Source organism: Coregonus clupeaformis, unplaced genomic scaffold, assembly GCF_020615455.1.
Source record: "Coregonus clupeaformis isolate EN_2021a unplaced genomic scaffold, ASM2061545v1 scaf1345, whole genome shotgun sequence".
NCBI classification, from domain to species: domain Eukaryota; kingdom Metazoa; phylum Chordata; class Actinopteri; order Salmoniformes; family Salmonidae; genus Coregonus; species Coregonus clupeaformis.
In genome coordinates, this window is record NW_025534799.1 from 140 (window position 1) to 22587 (window position 22448).

The window sequence follows — 22448 nt, forward strand, 5'->3', positions numbered from 1 at the left end:
ATTACACCCAATTATGCACACTTGCCTTGAATGCCACTCAACCCAACAGGGAAAAGTGTCCTTTAAAGAAATGAAGAGGAAAGGGTGAAAAAAACGTTTTGATCTATCCTGTATTCAGCTGGGTATCCGCTGTCTCTTACCTCAGTTCCTCCTGTGCTGCTAGCGTTGAGCTTTGTCCCTCCATTTTGAAAGTGTGTGGTGTGGTTGTGATTATGTATGTACTGTATGCTAACACTAATGTGGTGTCTCTGTCCCTCTGTGTTCCAGGGTGACTCCCACAGATGGATTGTCAGGGATAGGTGCCACGGGGATAGGCACCGCGGCTTCGTCCGCTGCCATTACGGAAGCTCAGGATTCAGCAGAAGCAGCTGCAGAAAATGCTGCAGCTGCTCGTGCCGCTGCTCGTGCAGGTGCTATGTGTGGTTCTGGTGCTATAGGAGGATGCAGTGTAATGTTTGCCACCTCCACACTCTCGCTGCCCATGAGCCAGGGCAAGCCCTCCCTCCGCAGGATCAAGGGCCGCATTCACCGCAGCAAGAGCCTGGACAGCATAGACCTGCTCGACTCCAATGTAAGTTTTAAACGGACTAAATGTATGTGTGGTGGTGTGTGTATGCGTGTGCGTGTTTGTGTGTGCATAAGCGTGTTAAAAAAGTCTATGCCCTTGCTTTCTAATTACAGTTTTCTGAGGACATGGATAATGTGTCACCCTAAAATTTTCAGCAGCCTTTCTAACTCATGAATAATATACATTATCGTAATGTTGCTTACAGTGGGGAAAAAAAGTTTTTTTTCCAGAAAATCACATTGTAGGGTTTTTAATGAATTTATTTGCAAATTATGGTGGAAAATAAGTATTTGGTCACCTACAAACAAGCAAGATATCTGGCTCTCACAGACCTGTAACTTCTTCTTTAAGAGGCTCCTCTATCCTCCACTCGTTACCTGTATTAATGGCACCTGTTTGAACTTGTTATCAGTATAAAAGACACCTGTCCACAACCTCAAACAGTCACACTCCAAACTCCACTATGGCCAAGACCAAAGAGCTGTCAAAGGACACCAGAAACAAAATTGTAGACCTGCACCAGGCTGGGAAGACTGAATCTGCAATAGGTAAGCAGCTTGGTTTGAAGAAATCAACTGTGGGAGCAATTATTAGGAAATGGAAGACATACAAGACCACTGATAATCTCCCTCGATCTGGAAGCTCCACGCAAGATCTCACCCCGTGGGGTCAAAATGATCACAAGAACGGTGAGGAAAAATCCCAGAACCACACGGGGGGACCTAGTGAATGACCTGCAGAGAGCTGGGACCAAAGTAACAAAGCCTACCATCAGTAACACACTACGCTGCCAGGGACTCAAATCCTGCAGTGCCAGACGTGTCCCCCTGCTTAAGCCAGTACATGTCCAGGCCCGTCTGAAGTTTGCTAGAGTGCATTTGGATGATCCAGAAGAGGATTGGGAGAATGTCATATGGTCAGATGAAACCAAAATAGAACTTTTTGGTAAAAACTCAACTACGTCGTGTTTGGAGGACAAAGAATGCTGAGTTGCATCCAAAGAACACCATACCTACTGTGAAGCGTGGGGTGGAAACATCATGCTTTGGGGCTGTTTTTCTGCAAAGGGACCAGGACGACTGATCCGTGTAAAGGAAAGAATGAATGGGGCCATGTATCGTGAGATTTTGAGTGAAAACCTCCTTCCATCAGCAAGGGCATTGAAGATGAAACGTGGCTGGGTCTTTCAGCATGACAATGATCCCAAACACACCGCCCGGGCAACGAAGGAGTGGCTTCGTAAGAAGCATTTCAAGGTCCTGGAGTGGCCTAGCCAGTCTCCAGATCTCAACCCCATAGAAAATCTTTGGAGGGGAGTTGAAAGTCCGTGTTGCCCAGCGACAGCCCCAAAACATCACTGCTCTAGAGGAGATCTGAATGGAGGAATGGGCCAAAATACCAGCAACAGTGTGTGAAAACCTTGTGAAGACTTACATAAAACGTTTGACCTGTGTCATTGCCAACAAAGGGTATATAACAAAGTATTGAGAAACTTTTGTTATTGACCAAATACTTATTTTCCACCATAATTTGCAAATAAATTCATTAAAAATCCTACAATGTGATTTTCTGGATTTTTTTTCTCATTTTGTCTGTCATAGTTGACGTGTACCTATGATGAAAATTACAGGCCTCTCTCATCTTTTCAAGTGGGAGAACTTGCACAATTGGTGGCTGACTAAATACTTTTTTTCCCCACTGTAAATGCTATTCTCTAAACCCCCTGCAGTCAAGTTATAGTTGGTCATGAATCTAAACAAACTCTTTAACTATCATCAAAGGCAACGAAGAGACAATTTAAAAGGAAAATGGTTTTACTCTTTTCCCTGCCAAAATGGAAAACCTGATGACTGTCTTTACTGTACAAATGGGCTTTTCAGTTCATGTAAGTGCCTACACGTAAGTTCAAGTAAGTGCATAAAAGTGAATATTCATAGGGGTGTGTTAATAAACTAAATCATGAATATTGTTATGTAACTTCATGGTTATCTGGGGACAAATAGTACATTATTCACAATCAGCAAATGGAGTTGATATTTTGTCCCTGTTTAAAATGTTTTTGTAAATAGGGCCTACTACCTTTTAACTGTTAGGAAAGATAAAACCACCACATAGCTAGCTGCATTATTTGGTTCCCTAAGGGAGATGGTATTCTAATGGAGTGTGGTGTAAAGCAAAGCTTTGATCTCTGTCCTCATACATTAAAAGCAGTTTCCAATTGAACCTCTTCCCTTACTGATACAGGCTGAACTGAATTCTATAGGCTCTACAAGCCTCCCACTTACGCAGTGATAGTCTGTAAGTACAGTGCCTTAAGAAAGTATTCACACCCCTTGACTTTTTCCAAATGTTGTTGTGTAACAGCCTGAATTTAGAATGGATTAAATATCCCTTTGAGCATAGTGAAGTTCTTATTTACACTTTGGATGGTGTATCAATACACCTAGTCACTACAAAGATACAGGCGTCCTTCTTATCTCAGTTGTCGGAGAGGAAGGAAACTGCTCAGGGATTTCACCATGAGGCTAATGGTGATTTTAAAACAGTTACAGTTTAATGGCTGTGATTGGAGAAAACTGAGGATGGATCAACAACATTGTAGTTATTACTCCACAATACTAACCTAAAAGACAGAGTGAAAAGAAGAAAGCCTGTACATAATAAAACATATTCCAAAACATGCATCCTGTTTACAACAAGGCACTAAAGTAAAACTGCAAAACATGTGGCGAAGAAATTAACGTTATGTCCTGAATACAAAGCATTATGTTTGGGGCAAATCCAGCACAAACATCACTGAGTACCACTTCATATTTTCAAGCACAGTGGTGGCTGCATCATGTTATGGGTATGCTTGTCATCGGTAAGGACTAGGGAGTTTTTTAGGATAAAAAAAAAACAGAATAGCGCTAAGCACAGGCAAAATCCTAGAGAAAACTTTGTTCAGTCTGCTTTCCAACAGACACTGGGAGACAAATTCACCTTTCAGCAGGACAATAACCTAAAACATAAGGCCAAATATACACTGGAGTTGCTTACCAAGACGACATTGAATATTCCTGAGTGGCCTAGTTACAGTTTTGACTTAAATTGGCATGGAAATCTATTGAAAGACTTGAAAAGGGCTGTCTAGCAATGATCAACAACCAACTTGACAGAGGTTGAAGAATTTAAAAAAGAATAATGTGCAAATATTGTACAATCCAGATGTACAAAGCTCTTAGAGACTTACCCAGAAAGACTCACAGTTGTAATCACTGCCAAAGGTAATTCTAACATGTATTGAGGTGTGAATACTTATATAAATTAGATATGTCTGTATTTCATTTTCAATACATTTGCAAGAAGTTCTAAAAACATGTTTTCAATTTGTCATTAGGGGGTATTGTTTGTAGATGGGTGAGAAAAAAATATATTTCATCCATTTTGAATTCAGGCTGTAACAAAATGTGGAAGTCAAGGGGTGTGAATACTTTCTGAAGGCAATGTATGTTGTTATTAAGTGGACCCTCTCGTAGATGGCACACCAGCTATATTAGAAAGCTTGTATGGAAAGGGAAGCAGTGCAACGCAGCCTTGGTAATCATTCTCAGTGACACACACACACACACACACACAAACACACACACACACTCAACCTTCAGTTATGCAATATGTGACTTCTGTCACTTCAGCATTGAGTTCTGCGAAACCTAAAGCATTCCATATGTCCCTGACTGACTGACTGACTGACTGATTTATTCTTCTAAAAAAGAGTAATCTGATAAATAGTAAGCTGCTTGAATCAAGCTCTAAACCATGATAACCCTGGGAATCTGCAGTGGGTTTCTCCTCTCTGGTCATCTCATATGAATTGCTCTGAATGGGGAGAGGGGGATGGGTGTCAGAAAAGCAACCACCGGTTTATGAAGTGAGAGCATGCCAACTTGCCACTAATGCACAAAAAGACTGCTTTTTTAGTGCCACTGGAACACACAGGACATTTCATGAATTAAAACAGCCAACTCTCTTACATAGCCAACATTTTGTAACATTCACCTTACATAAATACACACAGATTTGCACTTGCTTTAGATGTAACTCCTGTCATGAGACGTATTGTGTTTACTGCGCCACTAGAAGCGCCTTGATACAAACACAGACTCAGACATTACCCAGCCCAGTGGAAGAGGAGCCTAAACTAACAGCTTTATCTGCTTGTTTTGTGTTTTTGATGAGGAGGTAATTGGGAGATCATGTATTTTGGTAAGGGCTCATCATTTGGCACCTCTACAGCGGCCGGCCTGTCCTCATGTGTCTGGGTAGGGCCTCATTATTCAGCACCTACACAGCAGCCGGCCTTTCGTCTGTGCATGAGAGGGATTCATTATGACTAAATTTAGAAAAAGCAACATTTGCAGTTCACAGAAGTGAATCCATTATTGATGTGGTGGAGCTGGAGGTGTCAGTAAGGGACGTGCCGTTGGCCCAGGTGGCACAGAGCAGCATGGCTATCCTGAGTGGATACACATTCACGCTCTCACTCACACACATACACACACACTAGTGTTGCACGTTACACCGAAACTTCTGTACTTTTTCGATACTAGAACATGAAAAACGGTTCGGTACTAGAATTTTTGTTACTTTCGGTACTTCTGTCAAATGTGTCTCACGTTGTCTACTGATTGAGAGAATATCACGTCTGTGTATCAGCGCAGCCGATGTCCCCATAGCGCGAGAGCCCGTGCCTGCTCAACTTACTAATTGCTAGCTCTAGCCTGCCATGAAGAACCTCTGAACTGGGAGTCTGGGCTGCATCACCATTTATGCTGCACAGAAGTTAATACACTTGATTAATGCAACACGGCATGTAGAAATGTTGAAACTGCTAATTACTGTTCCCAAAGCAATGTCCAGTACAGGCTAGAACACTACAATGCAAGAAGATACTGGTAGCTTCCAGCTTTGTAGGCTAACTTTCCTTGCTAGCTTACAGCTGAAGCCAACATCAATTCACTAGAGTACCTTGTTTGTGATAATATGCACAACCATAACACAAAATATTGCTGATTACAAAGCTGATTGTCACCAAAAACTGTATTCATTCACTTCGTCTCCCCCGCCTCACGTCTCAAGTCCAAAATGGAAGGTAAACAGATTATTTTTCATCTGTAGCCTCATGAAATCAGCCAAAACAAGTTGAAATTATTGTATAATTGATTAATTAATGCATACATTCAAAAATCTAAAATTTCAGATGTAATGATATTGAACTCAAAAGGTCTGTCTGGATCGTGTGCCATTCTGTGACTTTGACTAATACACCTTCTTGTTTTGCTGTGGTATCGTATTGGTATCAAGTATCGTGAGGGTATTGAGTCTTGTGATACTAAACCTGGTATCAGTATCGAAGTCAAAATTCTGGTATTGTGACAACACTTACACACACACACGTACGTGTGCACACACACACACATAAGAAATGTGCACGTACGAGTGTACACACAGACAAACACACATGCAGACACACACACATATCAACGTGCACGCACATAAACACACATAAAAACACAAATACACACAAACATAATGAGTCCTGGCACGTGTCCCACTATTACAGGTTATATTTCTACTAATAAGAGTGAATATACAGTGCATTCGGACGGTATTTAGACCCCTTGACTTTTTCCACATTTTGTTTTGTTACAGCCTTATTCTAAAATTGATTAATTTGTTTTTTTCCCCTCTTCAATCTACACACAATACCCCATAATGACAAAGCGAAAACAGGTTTTTAGAAATGTTTGCAAATGTATTACAAATAAAAAACAGAAATATTACATTTACATAAGTATTCAGACCCTTTACTCAGTACTTTGTTGAAGCACCTTTGGCAGCGATTACAGCCTCCAGTCTTCTTGGGGGTGACACTACAAGCTTGGCACACCTGTATTTGGGGAGTTTCTCTCATTCTTCTCTGCAGATCCTCTCAAGCTCTGTCAGGTTGGATGGGGAGCGTCGCTGCACAGCTATTTTCAGGTCTCTCCAGAGATGTTTGATTGGGTTCAAGTCCGGGCTCTGGCTGGGCCACTCAAGGACATTCAAAGACTTGTCCCGAAGCCACTCCTGCGTTGTCTTGGCTGTGTGCTTAGGGTCGTTGACCTGTTGGAAGGTGAACCTTCGCCCCAGTGTGAGTTCCTGAGCGCTCTGGAGCAGGTTTTCATCAAGGATCTCTCTGTACTTTGCTCTGTTCATCTTTCCCTCGATCCTGACTAGTCTCCAAGTCCCGGCCGCTGAAAAACATCCCCACAGCATGATGCTGCCACCACCATGCTTCACCGTAGGGATGGTGCCAGGTTTCCTCCAGACGTGACGCTTGCATTCAGGCCAAAGAGTTCAATCTTGGTTTCATCAGACCAGATAATCTTGTTTCTCATGGTCTGAGTATCCTTTAGGTGCCTTTTGGCAAACTCCAAGCGGCCTGTCATGTGCCTTTTACTGAGGAGTGGCTTCCGTCTGGCCGCTCTACCATAAAGGCCTGATTGGTGGAGTGCTGCAGAGATGGTTGACCTTCTGTAAGGTTCTCCCATCTCCACAGAAGAACTCTGGAGCTCTGTCAGAGTGACCATCGGGTTCTTGGTCACCTCCCTGACCAAGGCCCTTCTCCCTCGATTGCTCAGTTTGGCCGGACGGCCAAATGTTTTGGCACCCTTCCCCAGATCTGTGCCTCGACACAATCCTGTCTCGGAGCACTAAGGACAATTCCTTCGACCTCATGGCTTGGTTTTTTTCTCTGACATGCACTGTCAACTGTGGGACCTTATATAGACATGTGTGTGCCTTTCCAAATCATGTCCAATCAATTGAATTTACCACAGGTGGACTCCAATCAAGTTGTAGGAACATCTCAAGGATTATCAATGGAAACAGGATGCACTTGAGCTCAATTTCGAGTATAATATTAAAGGGTCTGAATACTTATGTAAATAAGGTATTTTATTTTTTATATTTTTTTATATTTGCAAGCAAATCTAAAAACCTGTTTTCACTTTGTCATTATGAGGTATTGTGTGTAGATTGATGTTTATTTATTTATTTAATCCATTTTAGAATAAGGCTGTAACGTAACAAAATGTGGAAAAAGGGAAGGGTTCTGAAAACTTTCCAAATGCACTGTAGGCCTTAATAGTGCTATTAATGCTGTAATTTCATATAGGCCTACAGTTTTAACGGCTGAAGTTTATTTTGTCTTTATTGGTGTGTGTGCAATTTTGTTTCATCTATCAGGCTTAAAAGAGTGTTTTACGGTCTGAGTGACAGGATAAGTGTTCTCCAGAGCGTCAATGGCTTTCCTGTTACACCCTGCCAGCCAGGCCCTTGGAGGGTTGCCTATTCTTCAGTCATAGGCCTTCTTTATGTCCTGGTGATTGTATGACTCCACTGAACACAATGTAATATTTCCTTGGCTAGCCACAGGACACCCTTGCATTGAAGACGTGTGTAAAAGGAATACCCACAGGGAACTATTTGAACCACACAACTAACTCTCTATCTCCCTTCTTTTATTCTGTCCCTAGGGGTCATATGCTCCTCAAGTAGGAGGGGAATGTTTCAGATGGTACATGTCAAATCTATTGCTCAAGCTGGAGGAGGAGGTTTTAGCCCAAGGCCTAGCCTGGCTGTCATCTGTGCTGGCAGTCAGTGTTCTTCACTGAAAGATTTGATTTGGAGCACCATGTCACGGCCCCAAATGAGATTGTAAGAGAGAGAAAGAGAGAGGTAGATGTCAGAGAACTGAGAAAGAGCAAGAGAGAGAGAGAGAAAAAATGATATACCAGTGTTTACATGAATTTTGGATTAGATATTTCTATAGAATGTACCAGATATGTTTTTACTGGCCATGGTAAGTCAATGAATCTACCTGAATCGAGGGATCGGGGATAGAGAGAGCGGAAGGGAATCGCAATGATTCTATATGATTTCCTCTTCAAAGCTGAGCCATCCTTCAATCAGGCTACTCTTCAAAGACACTCAAGAGAAGATATTCATAATAGAATCTTCATCTCTCCTTCCTTGCTGCATCATTTCATGTTCTCTCTCCATATTTCAATAGCCTCCCCCGCCATCCAGGCACTATTCCCTCTCGTTTTCCTACTCAGGACTATCACAATGTCACAGGACAATATGAGACAGTTTTCATTTCACCTCACTGAGTTCATAGCCATTGCATTAGCTTCTTCACATGCAGCAGCCGCATTAGCATCCATTTTCTCCCTCACGTAGCCCGGGACCATTGTAAGAGTGGTCTACGAACGGGAGTCAAAAACATGAGTAATTGATTAAGAAAATGATCTACTCCATAATGCAATGTTTTTCTTGCCGTTCCAGCTATTTTTGTAAATGTTAGCGGAGGAGGTAATAAAGGTCCTTTAGCACTGGAGCCTCCAGAAGGTGAATGCGGTAAGAAGGAGGCAGTTTGGAGATGTAACTCACCTGGGAACGCTGTTATTAATTATTCAGGGCAAACCTATGGCTCCCCCATTTGTCTTCTAATGCAAAGCAGCTGCCCTGAAGCAGAGAGGATCGATTATATAGAACAATGCCATGGAACTAAAACGGACTCTCCCTGAGACTAATGAGCTGAGAGGGGAGATTTGTGATCACTTTATGACTTCAGGTATACTGTACTTACCTTTGGACAAAGGAGCACCTTTTAAAGACTCATAATGGAGGTTGTCTAGAAATGTTCCACGTGTCATTGTGCGTTATTGACTTGTCTGTACTGTCCATGAAGAGCCTTCATTTTAACCCCAAACAACAACTGCTCCTGATGACGTGGACGTCGATTAAGGCAGCCCCCTGCACCTCTCTGATTCAGAGGGGTTGGGTTAAATGTGGAAGACACATTTGATTTCAGTTGTGAAACTGACGAGGTATCCCCTTTCCCTTTCATTCAGACTCTTCACCTGTGTATGATAGTTAAGGGGTACAGTAAACAGAGGCAGAGCCCCTTGGTAAACATAGTGTAGTGAGATGGCTAATAACTGCAGCTGCTTTGTGTGCAATGATTCTATTCTGCAGGTGATGAAAACGCCCTGCAAACTCCAGTGAGAGTGCTACGTGCAGAGAGAGAGAGAGAGAGACAGAAGGGAGAGAGAGATGAGGAATGGATTAGAGGAGTAGGGGGATGAATGAGAGGGAGGAGTAGAGGTTATGACATGGATACAGTTTATGAGGAATGAGAGAAAAGTGTGACAACGGGCTGCAGAGTGTTCGGAATAGATTAAGATATTTCCTATGTGTAGGCAGACCCACACACTGATCTTATCACTCACAATTCTCACATGTCTGGGTACTTTGTTCTTAGAACACAACACAGTGAAAAACTGCAATGGATATCAGGGTTAAGGCCTTTCTTACCTCAGAGGAACCATTAGTCGTGTGTGTGCTTGTATGAGTGTGCAGACGTGCATATACTGTATATGTATGTGTACGCACGTGTGTGTGTGTTTGTGAGTGTACACCTGTCTTACAGGTGTAAACATCTAGAATAGGAGGTGTTCGAACAGCCCCACAGAAAGCTGATTATTGCTGAACAATCTGTCTAATTAACACAATGGAGCTTTACGATCTGGGGTCACATGCATCACTTAGTGCAGATCACTGCGCTGATACACTGCCAGTTAGCCCAGTAAACCCAGTCAGTCACGCGTGTGTGTGTTGGGACTGTAGTCTGTCTGTGTTGCTTTGGCTTATTCTGTCGTGTCAGAGGCCCAGCTGTGGAGCGGTCAGGTGCCTCCTGCTCCAGGGTAGCACTACAGCACGCATCCAACCTCCAACACACTAACACACGGGAACACACACATTTATGTACAAGCGTATATGTGTGCACACACGCACATGATAACACACACGCTACCTTTGCCACACATGCAGCCCATGCCGATTTCACTCAGGTCTGTTTTTATCGTAATATAATAAATATAGCTCATGGAAATACAATAGATCTAAGAATATATCATTGTATTCATCCTTGTCTGGTGCATTAGGTGTAGATGAAGTGCTTGGTGTCTGCTGAACACAAGCGAACAAGTACAAAAATAAACAAACAAACAATGGCGGGCGGCACATGGAGTCTGGATTAGCTGGCAGCCTTTCAAATTGACCACAGATGTGCGTTACTGTGCTCTGAAGCCTCTGGGGTCCCTGCAAATTCATGTGTTCTTGACACTGATACCTACCTAACAAATAGTGCATTATTAGGCTGTAATCACGTTGTTTTTAACATTGAGAAGCACACAGGCACATCACACCCGCACTTCACACACACACACTGCAGAATGTCCTGTGGATAAGGCTATCCGTAGTCATAGCCAAACCCCTATAAAAAAAATAAAAAATCAATCGCTTTGGTACTATTTCACAAGTATGTGGTGAATATTCTAAACTCTTAGTACAAAACTCCAAACTGGTTACACTTGCAACAAAGCAAGTCTCATATTCAAAACTATTTATTGTGCATTAATTCTGTTTGAAGTCATCTTTCACCACAAAACCATCGATCCAAAGTTTACTGTGAAATATCATGAGAACGTTGATTCAATCACCAAAACACAACATAATGATATCTTCTCAATGTAATTATTTTAACAACCAGTTAATCCAATAGCAAAAAATGCAAGATGCAGGTTTCAAAATTGTCCTTTCAATGTAATATACTACAGTACAGTAAATTACAGTACATTACACTGTTTTCACATTAGGCAATACATTTGCACTACCCATTAAAATTAACTGAACATCAAATTTCCATAATTTCTATCCCAAGGTGTGATCATTGAAGACATATTTTACAATCATTGTTGCAAAAAAAATGTGGGAAAAACCTTTTGGCATGGCGAATCTAGGCCTGACATAGGTCTAGATTGATGTCATTGCATGCCTCATCCATGGCTGAAGGAGGTTGGTACGCTCATGGGGATGGCAATCATACATCTCCCATTATTGTAATCATGTATTGTATTTTTCAGTATTGTATTGTACTTATGTATTGTAGACTCAATTTGTCTAGTTGAATGAACATATGAAACAAATTGAGTAAACACATCATTTAAGTTGATAAAAAATGTTTGCCTACGTTTTCTCATGTTGGAGTTTAGTTTGGACCAACTAAAAACGTTCAGGGAACACTTTGTCCGAAAAGTTGAGTAAACTAAAGAAAGTCTGTGGAACCAGTTACTTCATAATAATTAGTTGAAACAACTAGATTAGTGGGTGTTTTTTTTAAATTATATATATTTTATTTATTTATTTACAGTGTATGAACATGTATTTCAATGTGAAACATGTTTCATTTCTAGATGAAACACTGATTAAGTCTGGTGAAAAAGTGACTATGATTTTGTGGGTTGTACTTAGTTAATACAAAATGTGCTTAGAGTAATTTTTTTGTTGTTGCCTTTTTGATGATCTGTTTTGAGTTTTGTACTAAGAGTTGTGAAAATGTACCACGTACTTATGAAAATTGCCTACATCCTTCCCCCATAGGAGCTGTTTACCCTTGACATCACATTGTCCTTCTATTAATTTGCACATACAGCGTACACACACACGATTATACACACACGATTATATAAATATACACACCTACACACAAACGATCAAGCCCGCGCTCATCTCTGTCGTGTTCAGCCATGTTTGAATCCCTCTAACCACTGTTATGATAATGGTATTATTGTGACCTTTTCCACACAAGGTTAGGCTCATTTCCTTTGAAGTCAGACAATTCAGAAAATTTATTGAACATTCAAACCATGAACCCAGAAAACTCAATAGAAGTTTTTTTTACGCTGTGGGATTTTTTTTCAATTCATACATGGTGATTTAAGATGGATTTGACCCTAACCCTGTGTCCATTATTATCCTTACCTATCTTTTAAGAGGATTTCACAAATGATCAGGTGCCACAATCAGAGAGTTTCTCTGCAGGTTTATTTCCCCCTTTTCTGATTGGCTGGTGAACGTAATAATGTAGGCTACAGCTTCAGATTTGTTCCCTTTTTCTCCCCAAGTCTCGTATCTTCCATGATATACTAGCCAGTGGTGTTGCGTTGCCAAACTCAGTACACAACGAAGCTGGAATGGAGCTTCACTGGCCAGGAACAGTATATGATTGGCCTCCCCGGTACCATTCAGACCTATATCAAAGAGAAAGAGAACAGCCCTTAAGTGTGCTCTACTGCCAGTGTTCTTCCACACTGTGTATTATTCCTTGGAGGTGCTCTATCACCCCTGTGTTGCATGAGCTCTCATTACAGCCCTTATAGATGTTTCCTTTTTAATGAAGATAAGAGGAATTAAAGACACCACCATTTCTCACAGAGCAACAGAACAGACGCTGTCTCTCTCTCATGTTTCTAATGTTTGGTCCTTCCTCTCAGTGTAGCTATTCATTTCTAATGGTGCCGGGAAGTTCATGACAGGCAAGGAATCAGAGCAGATATTCTATAGATAGCATGACGATCTATAGGTCCACTTGAGTAGCCTGCCTGCCTGTGTACTGTACAAGGATACCTTATTGTCTTGTGCATGCAATCCTTTGGGTGTACTGTACACATTAAATTATACAATCAAGTACTGTGTAAGCATGAATTCATACTGTATGTGTGGGCGGTGCGGGATGCCTGCAGGCTTTTGTGCATGTTTGTGAATGTGTGTTCAAATTAGTATGTTAGGCAGTCTTCTTTCCTCTGTAAGGTATTGATCTGTCACATTATAGAGTCTGCTGATCAGCACTGCATACAGGCGGCCAGGCAGCGCGGAGGGGTGGATGTTTGTAGAGTTTTGCTTGAGAGAGACAGAAGCTTATTCCAAGCCATGACTACAGCCCCACCCTGTGCCTTGGTATTGATATAAGTGGACAGGGCCAGCCGATATTGTGTGTGCCTGTGTGTTTGTTTACAGAGGTAGGGGCTGCAGGAGATAGCTGTACTGTACTGTATCCAAGTTGTAACATACAATACAGTACAGTAGTTCGCCCTGCAGTGTTTTCAAATTCTACGGACCATGACAGGATGGCACCCTATCAGTGTAGGGGAGTAGTGAACAACTAGTAATTAAACTACATTTTGCAGTATCTTGGTGTTAGTTGAACTAAATTCAAATCCAGGTAGTGTATTCAGTAGTGAATTTCTTTTTTTGCCATGTAGCAGTGTAGCTAACTTTTTTTTGCAAAAATAAAATAAAATAAAATACTTTCTCTTTCGGCATCTGACCTGCCTAATTCTCACTTGAAATATAGCTTTTGTGTTTTATACGCTAAATTACACATTCTGTTAACATATGTCCCCAAAGTTATCAGTTCTTGCAATTTGTAGTCTATCACATTTACATATGATAATTTGTCACAAAATAGTTTGGATGTAGTGAACTACTTTTTCAAAGTAAATTGAGTTGTAGTAAACTACATTTTTCTTAAGGGTAGCTTTAGTGTAGCTTAACTTCTTGCAGTGTGAAGTACAGAGTTGATTATAGCATGCACATCTTGGTGGGGCATTTTATTTTTATTTTTTATATGCATGCCAGCAAAGCCACTACACAATACAACACAACACTAAACAATACATTAATTGCACTATAACGGTGACAAATGGTGCCCACAAACTGTTAGGGCCTACATAAAGCTGTCTCAACAGCAGAGTCCCAACACCTCACCACTGCTACACATGATCAGCGGAGCCTTGTCTGGTAGGGAAACAGTTCATTCAGCCTCATTTACTGCCTTAAAAAAAAAAAACATAGCTGATATGGCTGACTTGCTTAAACAAATGTGGTTTCTACTTATAATTGAGATGTACAAACTATGGCATAAGGGTACGATGAGTAGATAAGAGGCAATCAGTAATTTCGATTAAGACATTAATGAGCGAGGTAGGATGGACGTAGTCAATATAACTATTTGTTCAGCACTTTTGTAATGTACAGCGACAGAATTCAGAACATGGGCCGTTCTTACAGTATTCTCCCTGTACACCAAGTCAGAACCGTAGGATAAATAAAGGGGGCATATAAGCAGACAATGAAAGCTCTTACAATATTCGATGATTACATTTCTCTAAAACAGGCTAAAGGCTTCATGTGCACAACCAACAGCTAACAGCTTACTACACAACATACACTTAATATTACTTTCATAGCTACAGTATACATACAGTACCAGTCAAATGTTTGGACACACCTACTCATTCAAGGGTTTTTCTTTATTTTTACTATTTTTCACATGGTAGAATAATAGTGAAGACATCAAAACTATGAAATAACACATATGGAATCATGTAGTAACCCAAAAAGTGTTAAACAAATCAAAATATATTGTATATTTGAGATTCTTTTTTTTACATTGTTTGCAAACTGATATGTGACACGTATTAATGCCAAAATAACATGCAAAACAGGCAACCCCAAAAAACAAAACAACAACAACAAATATGTATATATATTTTTTTTGCTACAAAGGTGGGGCTCAAAACAAGAGCCCCACCTGCCCTAAATGAGCAGTCCCCACTGGTGAAGTAATTGGTAGCTAGGTAAACTATATTTTCAGAGTAGCTTCCCCAACGCTGCTGCCTATAGGCATGTGTGTTTTCAAGGGTATGGCGCTGGAGGAAACAAGCCCTCTTGCCGTGCCCTTCCAGCCTTTCCAGCACCTTCCCTGTTGGGAGGCTAATGGAGCCTAGCTGAGGGTAATAAGTAATTGAAGTGTGTGATTGACTGGACAATCAGCCCCAACAGTTGAGTAGGCTGCTGCTGCTCCCATTTGAGGGGGAGAGGACTGGAGACAGCAGCAGTGTCACGATCGTCGGGAACAGAGGACCAAGGCGCAGCGTGGAAGGTGAACATACTTTTATTTAATGATACACGAACAAAAACAACAAAACGATAACGTGACGTCCTTGGCTCAAACACAACCTAATAGGAGCAAGATCCCACAAACACTGTGAGAAAACTGGCTGCTTAAGTATGGTTCCCAATCAGAGACAACAAGCAACTGCTGATACACGTTGCCTCTGATTGAGAACCACACTGGCCAACATAGAAATACTAAACTAGAATGAAACAAATGAAAACACACCCTGGCTCAACATACTAGAGTCCCCAGAGCCAGGGCGTGACAGTACCCCCCCCAAAGGCGCGGACTCTGACCGCGCCAACCAAACACCACAGGGGAGGGACCGGGTGGGCACTCCGCCTTGGCGGCGGATCCGGCTCCGGGCATGATCCCCACTCCCTCTCTAACCCCCCAAAGTACCCCTGGTCCGGTCTGACCCTGCTGACCGGAGCTGGACTGCACACTGGTGGAGCGGATTGCTCTAGCTCCGGCGTGAAGCAGCTGACCCGTGCCGAACCAGGCACCGGTGGAACAGGCACGGGCTGTGCCGGACTGACGACGCACACCACTGGCTTGGTGTGGGGAGCAGGAACGGGCCGAGCCGGGCTGACGAAACGCACCCCTGACTTGGTGCGGGGAGCAGGAGCGGGCCGGACCGGGCTGACGAAGCGCACCACTGACTTGGTGCGGGGAGCAGGAGCGGGCCGGACCGGGCTGACGAAGCGCACCACTGACTTGGTGCAGGGAGCAGGAGCGGGCTGACGAAGCGCACCACTGACTTGGTGCGGGGAGCAGGAACGGGCCGGACCGGGCTGACGAAGCGCACCACTGACTTGGTCCGGGGAGCAGGAACGGGCCGGACCGGGCTGGCGAAGCGCACCACAGGCTCGATGCGGGGAGCAGGAACAGGCCGGACCGGGCTGGCGACGCGCACCACAGGCTCGATGCGAGGGACAGGAACAGGCCGGACCGTACTGGGGACACACACCACTGGCCCTAAGCGGGGATCAGGAACGGGCCGGACCGGACTGGTAACACACCCCAGTACCTCTCGCCTTGCCTCTACACTTTCCTTCCCCTTTGTGACCAGTGGCCCCCTTAACCTGGCGGCCTCCTCTGCCAACCCGCTGGACCGCTCTATCGCGGCCTCCTGCTGCCCCGTCGTCCACGGCGTGAGCCCCCCCCTAAAAATGTTCTGGGTGTCTCTCCTCCCCGTGGACCAGGCCTCCAGATCTCTCGCCAGACTCTCACCCCACTGCTCCAAAGTCCAACCTCTCTGCTCTTCACTTGGCTTGGCCCAGTCGAGACTCTTACTCCACTGCTCCAAAGTCCAACCTCTCTGCTCTTCACTTGGCTTGGCCCAGTCGAGGTTGCAAAGGCGATCCGCTAGAGATTCCCCTGGCGATGGCTCCTGGACACGCTGCTTGGTCCAGTTTTGGTGGGATCTTCTGTCACGATCGTCGGGAACAGAGGACCAAGGCGCAGCATGGAAGGTGAACATACTTTTATTTAATGATACACGAACAAAAACAACAAAACGATAACGTGACGTCCTTGGCTCAAACACAACCTAATAGGAACAAGATCCCACAAACACTGTGGGAAAACTGGCTGCTTAAGTATGGTTCCCAATCAGAGACAACAAGCAACAGCTGATACACGTTGCCTCTGATTGAGAACCACACTGGCCAACATAGAAATACTAAACTAGAAACGAAACAAATGAAAACTCACATCCTGGCTCAACATACTAGAGTCCCCAGAGCCAGGGCGTGACAAGCAGACTGGTTGGGGCTAAAAGACTCAGGTTAAGATAATGTTTGGTATTTTAAGTAATACTTGAAGTTTCTTATTTGTAAGCATTTCTGTTGAGCAATTATGAAATAAAACTTAAGTTTGAACAAGGGTTGGGTGATGTCTGGAATGACACATCATCCCAACGACCTGTCCAAACGTCTTTGATATACGATTGAATCTTCTATTTTTTTAACCAGAGGCAGGTGGGAGCGCTTCGTTGCGTTGCCTAGCAACGCAGTAAATGGATCTGTACCGATAACTTTTAATGGTGATTCAATGGTGATTTCGGACCATTTCAACTGAGATCGAGTGCGCATTTTCACCATAGAAGACATCACTTGGCAGTCTTGTTGGGAGAGCTAAGCAAACAGTCACCCTCAGTGCGCAACAGCGGGCCAGTGTAGAGCTCACATCCTTTCTACTCTATGATGTCATCGTAGGAGATGATGACCCACTGGTATGGTGGAGAGGGAATGAGGGTGTCTTTCCGCTCTTGGCCAACGTCGCCCTCAAATACCTCTGCATCTGTGCAAAAAGCGTTTCGTTTGAACGTGTTTTCAGTAGGCCTACAGCAGGCAATATTGTTACCCCACCCAGTCTATCAAAGCCAGAAAAGGTGAACATGCTTGTGTTCCGTGCCAGAAACCTTTAGGTAGGTTAATAGATAATGAAAAGGAAAATAGTCCGAATGGTTCTTCATTGCGTTCACAGATGCGTCTTATTCGAAATAAATGTAGCCTAGGCTAGAATATTCTGTTGTGTGCCATAAACTTATTTGTGCTGTAATTTATTTTGTTAATTTCGTACATATTTTGTTTACTTTATTGATTTTGTAATTTGTAGCCTATGCAAATGTGAGTTATTCTTTTTATAGGCAACATTTATTTTTTGTTCCCGCATACTGAAAGCGCTGCTGTGTAATGCCCGTTGCGCAATTCAAGGATATGAATAAACACTTCCACAATAATATAAATATCTGTTTAGAAGTTTAACTTGTACAAGTAACGTTTACTGCTAATTTTATTGACAGTAGCTAGTGTAGGCCTATATTATTGGCCGTTTTGTTTGCAAGGATTTGTTTTTCCTAAAGCTTTGGTCAGGTGGAGGCCAGAAACGTAAGGTTTGTTTAAACTTCCCATTCGATTATTCTATGTTGCAATTGTTGGTTCTCTCTCTCTCTCATTACCATATGTTTTTATTTAGGCTATTCACAAACAGCTTTCTGAGATGGAAATGTGTTACTGGCCTAGATTAATTTGAAAGTTGATCATGAAAGATATGCCTAGACCAACAAGTCACATTCAAATAAAATGGGGATTGGGACAAAAAGGGAAATTAAGCTTTTAAAACAAGCCAGACAACAGAGTGTACACTGCAAAAGGCACATGATCATCCGACATTGGAGGGGTGAGGAAGAGAAATGTTTTCTGACATTTTGCGCAGATTTTGGCACTCTGCTCGGTCTACAATCAACATTGTAGGCCTACTCTTGCATAATGTTAATAGTAGGCTACCTACATATTTATTGAAAAAGGCTATGGCAAATAGGAATAGGTAGGTAATTTGGCGTGTCGCCCGGCTGTGAGCTGCACTGTTGTGCTGTGCCTGACTCCGGGCGGAGCCAGTCAAACATCTTGATTTCCGATTATATCGTAATATCGCCCAAACCTAGTTTGAACCGTTTACTCTGCCTCACTGAGCCTCTGTACCTGAGACCCACTTAGCTCTGGTCCGTGGTAGTGGCCTCTCCCCAGGCTCTGTCACAAAGGGTAATAATAAATATTTTTATTAATCTCCCTGGGGATGGCCTTGTTTTGCTTTTTGTATAAGCAGGGAGGGGATTGTGCAACCAGAAAAATACTTACATATATTTTCAGTTATAGTTATTGTACACATTATTGTGAATATACATGTTGATATGGTTAATTCCTTTGTGCAAGTGTAAGGTGTTTTCCATGCCTGAGTGTGTGTAAATGGGGACCACAGCAGGGTGAGAGATAAGATGGATCCTCTCTAACAGGTTCACCAGTCTTTAAAATGTTCCTGCCTTGGCATGCCCAAATAAATTGATTCTGAAAGCTATGATTTGAGGCTCCCCTCCCCCTCGGTCTGTTTCCATGGCAACAAGGTTTGCTGCAGTAGTAAAAATAAAAGAAGAGGAACCAATCTAGGTAATTTATATGAAGAGTGTGCAGTGGTGGTGTGCTGCAAGCTCCCCAATTCAATGTGCTCAGTCAAGAAGGCTGAAATGTCTTGGAGCTAAAATGGGCATTTATTCTCATTCCAAGCCATGGCGACATTTAACTGGGCCATTTGTCTCTGCATACCCTGTGATGCTGCTGGGTTTTAGGAGAATAGGACATATGAGACATTGGCTGAAACTGAAGGGCACAGTGGTTGTTATCTCTTATTCAGTACGCTCATCATTCCATGCCATCATTTTAGATGTGCTTCAATATATTGCAGATGTGTAATGACCTTTTCTCCCCCCCCAAGGGCTTTGACACCTTAGCTGATGACAATACACATATCTCACTTATGAAATTATCTTTGCATATTATGGAAAAAAGACATTGGTAGTGCATGATGAAGGGAATACAGTAACAGTATGCAGATTAGTGCTGCAGCAGCAGCCTCTGTAAAACCTGAAGTGGAGTTAATATCTTTGTTGTCTGCATTTCCCCACCACCTATATTGTGAAACATTCTCTCTCCTTTTTTTCAGATTTCCTTTAAATGTGTAATGTACCCATTATCCAGTGGCAGTTCCAGCTGCAAAACCACAAATACATCTCCCTCCGCTCTGCTCTCCTCTCCCAGCTTCTCCACTTCACTCTTGGGTTTCTGATTTCACATTTGACTTTAACTTTCAGTATGAACTAAATTGACTAGAAATGTGAAACTTTGTATGTAAGTGACCTGCCCACTTACTCGAACGTGTACATCGTTTCGGAAAAAGAGGACAGAAATATGAGCGCCCGATCGTTGCCAAATTTGCTTTTTTTAAGGACAAAGCTATGGTGAAAAGCCTGGGAAAAAGACTTGCTGGCACGAAAATAGGCATGAATGATCAGTTCCCGAAGGAGATTGTAGAAAGGCGCAAAGTTCTGTATCCAATCTTCAAGGAAAACAGATTAAAAGGGAAACGTGTTGCACTAGTGGTGGATAAATTATATATTGACAACCAAATGTTCAGAGACACAAAGACTACTCCATGGCTATTCTAAAAGTTGTAATGGAGGAGTCAAATATTGGAGCACCTGATACTAGCAATGATAGGGATTGTAATATTAAATAATATTTATAGTAAGTATAGTATTTTATAAATGGATAAAACGATATAACAAGCAGAATAATACATCTTTATATACAAATAATTAGAACATGGATTTTTTGGCGGGCGGTTGTTGTTTTGGCGGATGGTTGTTGTGGTTGGTCCTGTGTTCTCTCTGGCGTCCTTTCCCCCTTGCAGCAGATGTGGATGCGGGTGCGTTTGCACGCTCGGCCCATTTCTTCCGCAGTCAACCATGTGGTGTGCATTTTTGTGTTTGAAAAGGTACGGCGTTAAGTGAGTGAGAGGGGAAATGGTTGCATATCCCAGAGCCGACCGGGGGTCTATGAACAGGGGTAGTGAGAGAGAGCTTTCAATTTTGTGTAGATGAGGGATATACATTTTTAAATATAGTAAACATCTAATCTAATTATTCATTGTCCTATCATGATGGAAAGATCCCTAACCCTATAACCTGGACACCCACCTGAGCGACCCATACACCAAAGAGAAGTTCCCATCTATTTTATGGACCTGCTGTGAATATGCAGCCTAAATAGAGAAATAAATGCGGTCAGAGACCTACTTGAGCAGCACCGCCCCCTCAAGATTCTGAGCCTGCCTGGCAGGGTTGGTCCTACAAAGCCAGAGCCCCCTGATGGGAGAGCATAATATACAAGGAAATTCTCAAAGCTGCTAATGAGAACCTTGACGACCTTTTACCTAGCCGGTGGGGATTCCGGTGGGGTACGCCCACCCAGGTAGTGGCAGTGCTGGCAACACTGGCTGCAGTAACCCATGGGGGAGGGGGTCACACTCGGACAATCAGAGCGGGGGTTTATCATTGTGGCCCAGGTGGCACAAAATAATCAAAGGTCTGACCGCATGGAGATGCTTGGGAAAATGGTTACAACAGGGGATCAGAGTGTTTGTGTCTCAGGTGAAGAGGGTGGATCTGATCTCCATCACCTAGGACTTGACATAGATTAAGTAGATTAATCAAATCTCACATTGTTGTCAATTTCTGCTCAATTTGCATGCTTTCTCAATCAGCTTTAACTGTATGTGCACTCGTAGATCAAGTTATTTCTCGAGTTGGGCTCTGGGATATAACAGCCGTTGAGTATTGGATTTTATGGTGGATTGTGGAGGAGGGGGGTTGAGTGTGTTGGAGTATGTGAGTATGTGCGTGTGTGCTGGTCTGGCATCTGTTGTGGGGGGGGGTGGGGATGTTGGGGGGGGGGGTATGGGATGGACCGCGGGAATTATTTGCTAGGATAATAATTGCTTGTCAATGAATTAAATGTAATACAATGGCAATCCTGGTTATATGTTAGAATCCTATGCGTGAACTGCCGACATTATTACGCATATTAATTGATAATGATGGAAAATAGGATATGCATAATAAAAAATAAAATAATAGTTATATAGATATATATATATAGAGGTGAAAGCATTGGAAATGCTTTTGGCGGTTAACCTGCTTCTGTTTTGTGGGTGGCACTGTGTGCTGTTTTCGATGGATGGGTCCTGGCCTCTTAGGGCCTTAGGGATACGGAGGGACGTGGGGGGATGCTGATCACTGGGATGACGGCTCAACTTGGGATGGGGAGGGGCTTTAGCGGGGGAATTAGTGGAGAACAATTGAAGGGTTACTCCGTAGCAATGCAAATATCACGGTACAGCTATATGGACACTCAATCATTACGCTATTTTTTATTGGTAAATTTACAAACATATATAATGATAAATAGACTTGAAACTTGTATCTCATTATGGTGTATGGTGAAATAAGTATAGCCAGTTATAATTGTAATGGCTTAGCTGATAATAACAAAAGAAGAACAATATTTACATGGCTCAAAGAGAAGGAATATAATATCTATTGTATACAGGAAACTCATTCAACAATTCGAGATGAAGTAGCGTGGAAAAAAGAAT

The 22448-nt window shown here is 42.6% G+C and overlaps 1 protein-coding gene across 10 annotated transcripts in view; it reads left to right on the forward strand.

Annotated features, from left to right (window-relative positions):
- Nucleotides 1-267: 267 nt before the first annotated feature.
- LOC121559826 (tight junction protein ZO-1) overlaps nt 268-22448 on the forward strand; it is a gene marked incomplete at its 5' end in the record, with an annotated part of 131056 nt that continues 108875 nt past the window's right edge. For all 10 annotated transcript variants that reach the window (XM_045218072.1, XM_045218077.1, XM_045218078.1 and 7 more), the window contains 1 exon segment: nt 268-571. In XM_045218072.1, the coding sequence (XP_045074007.1) occupies nt 268-571 (304 nt within the window).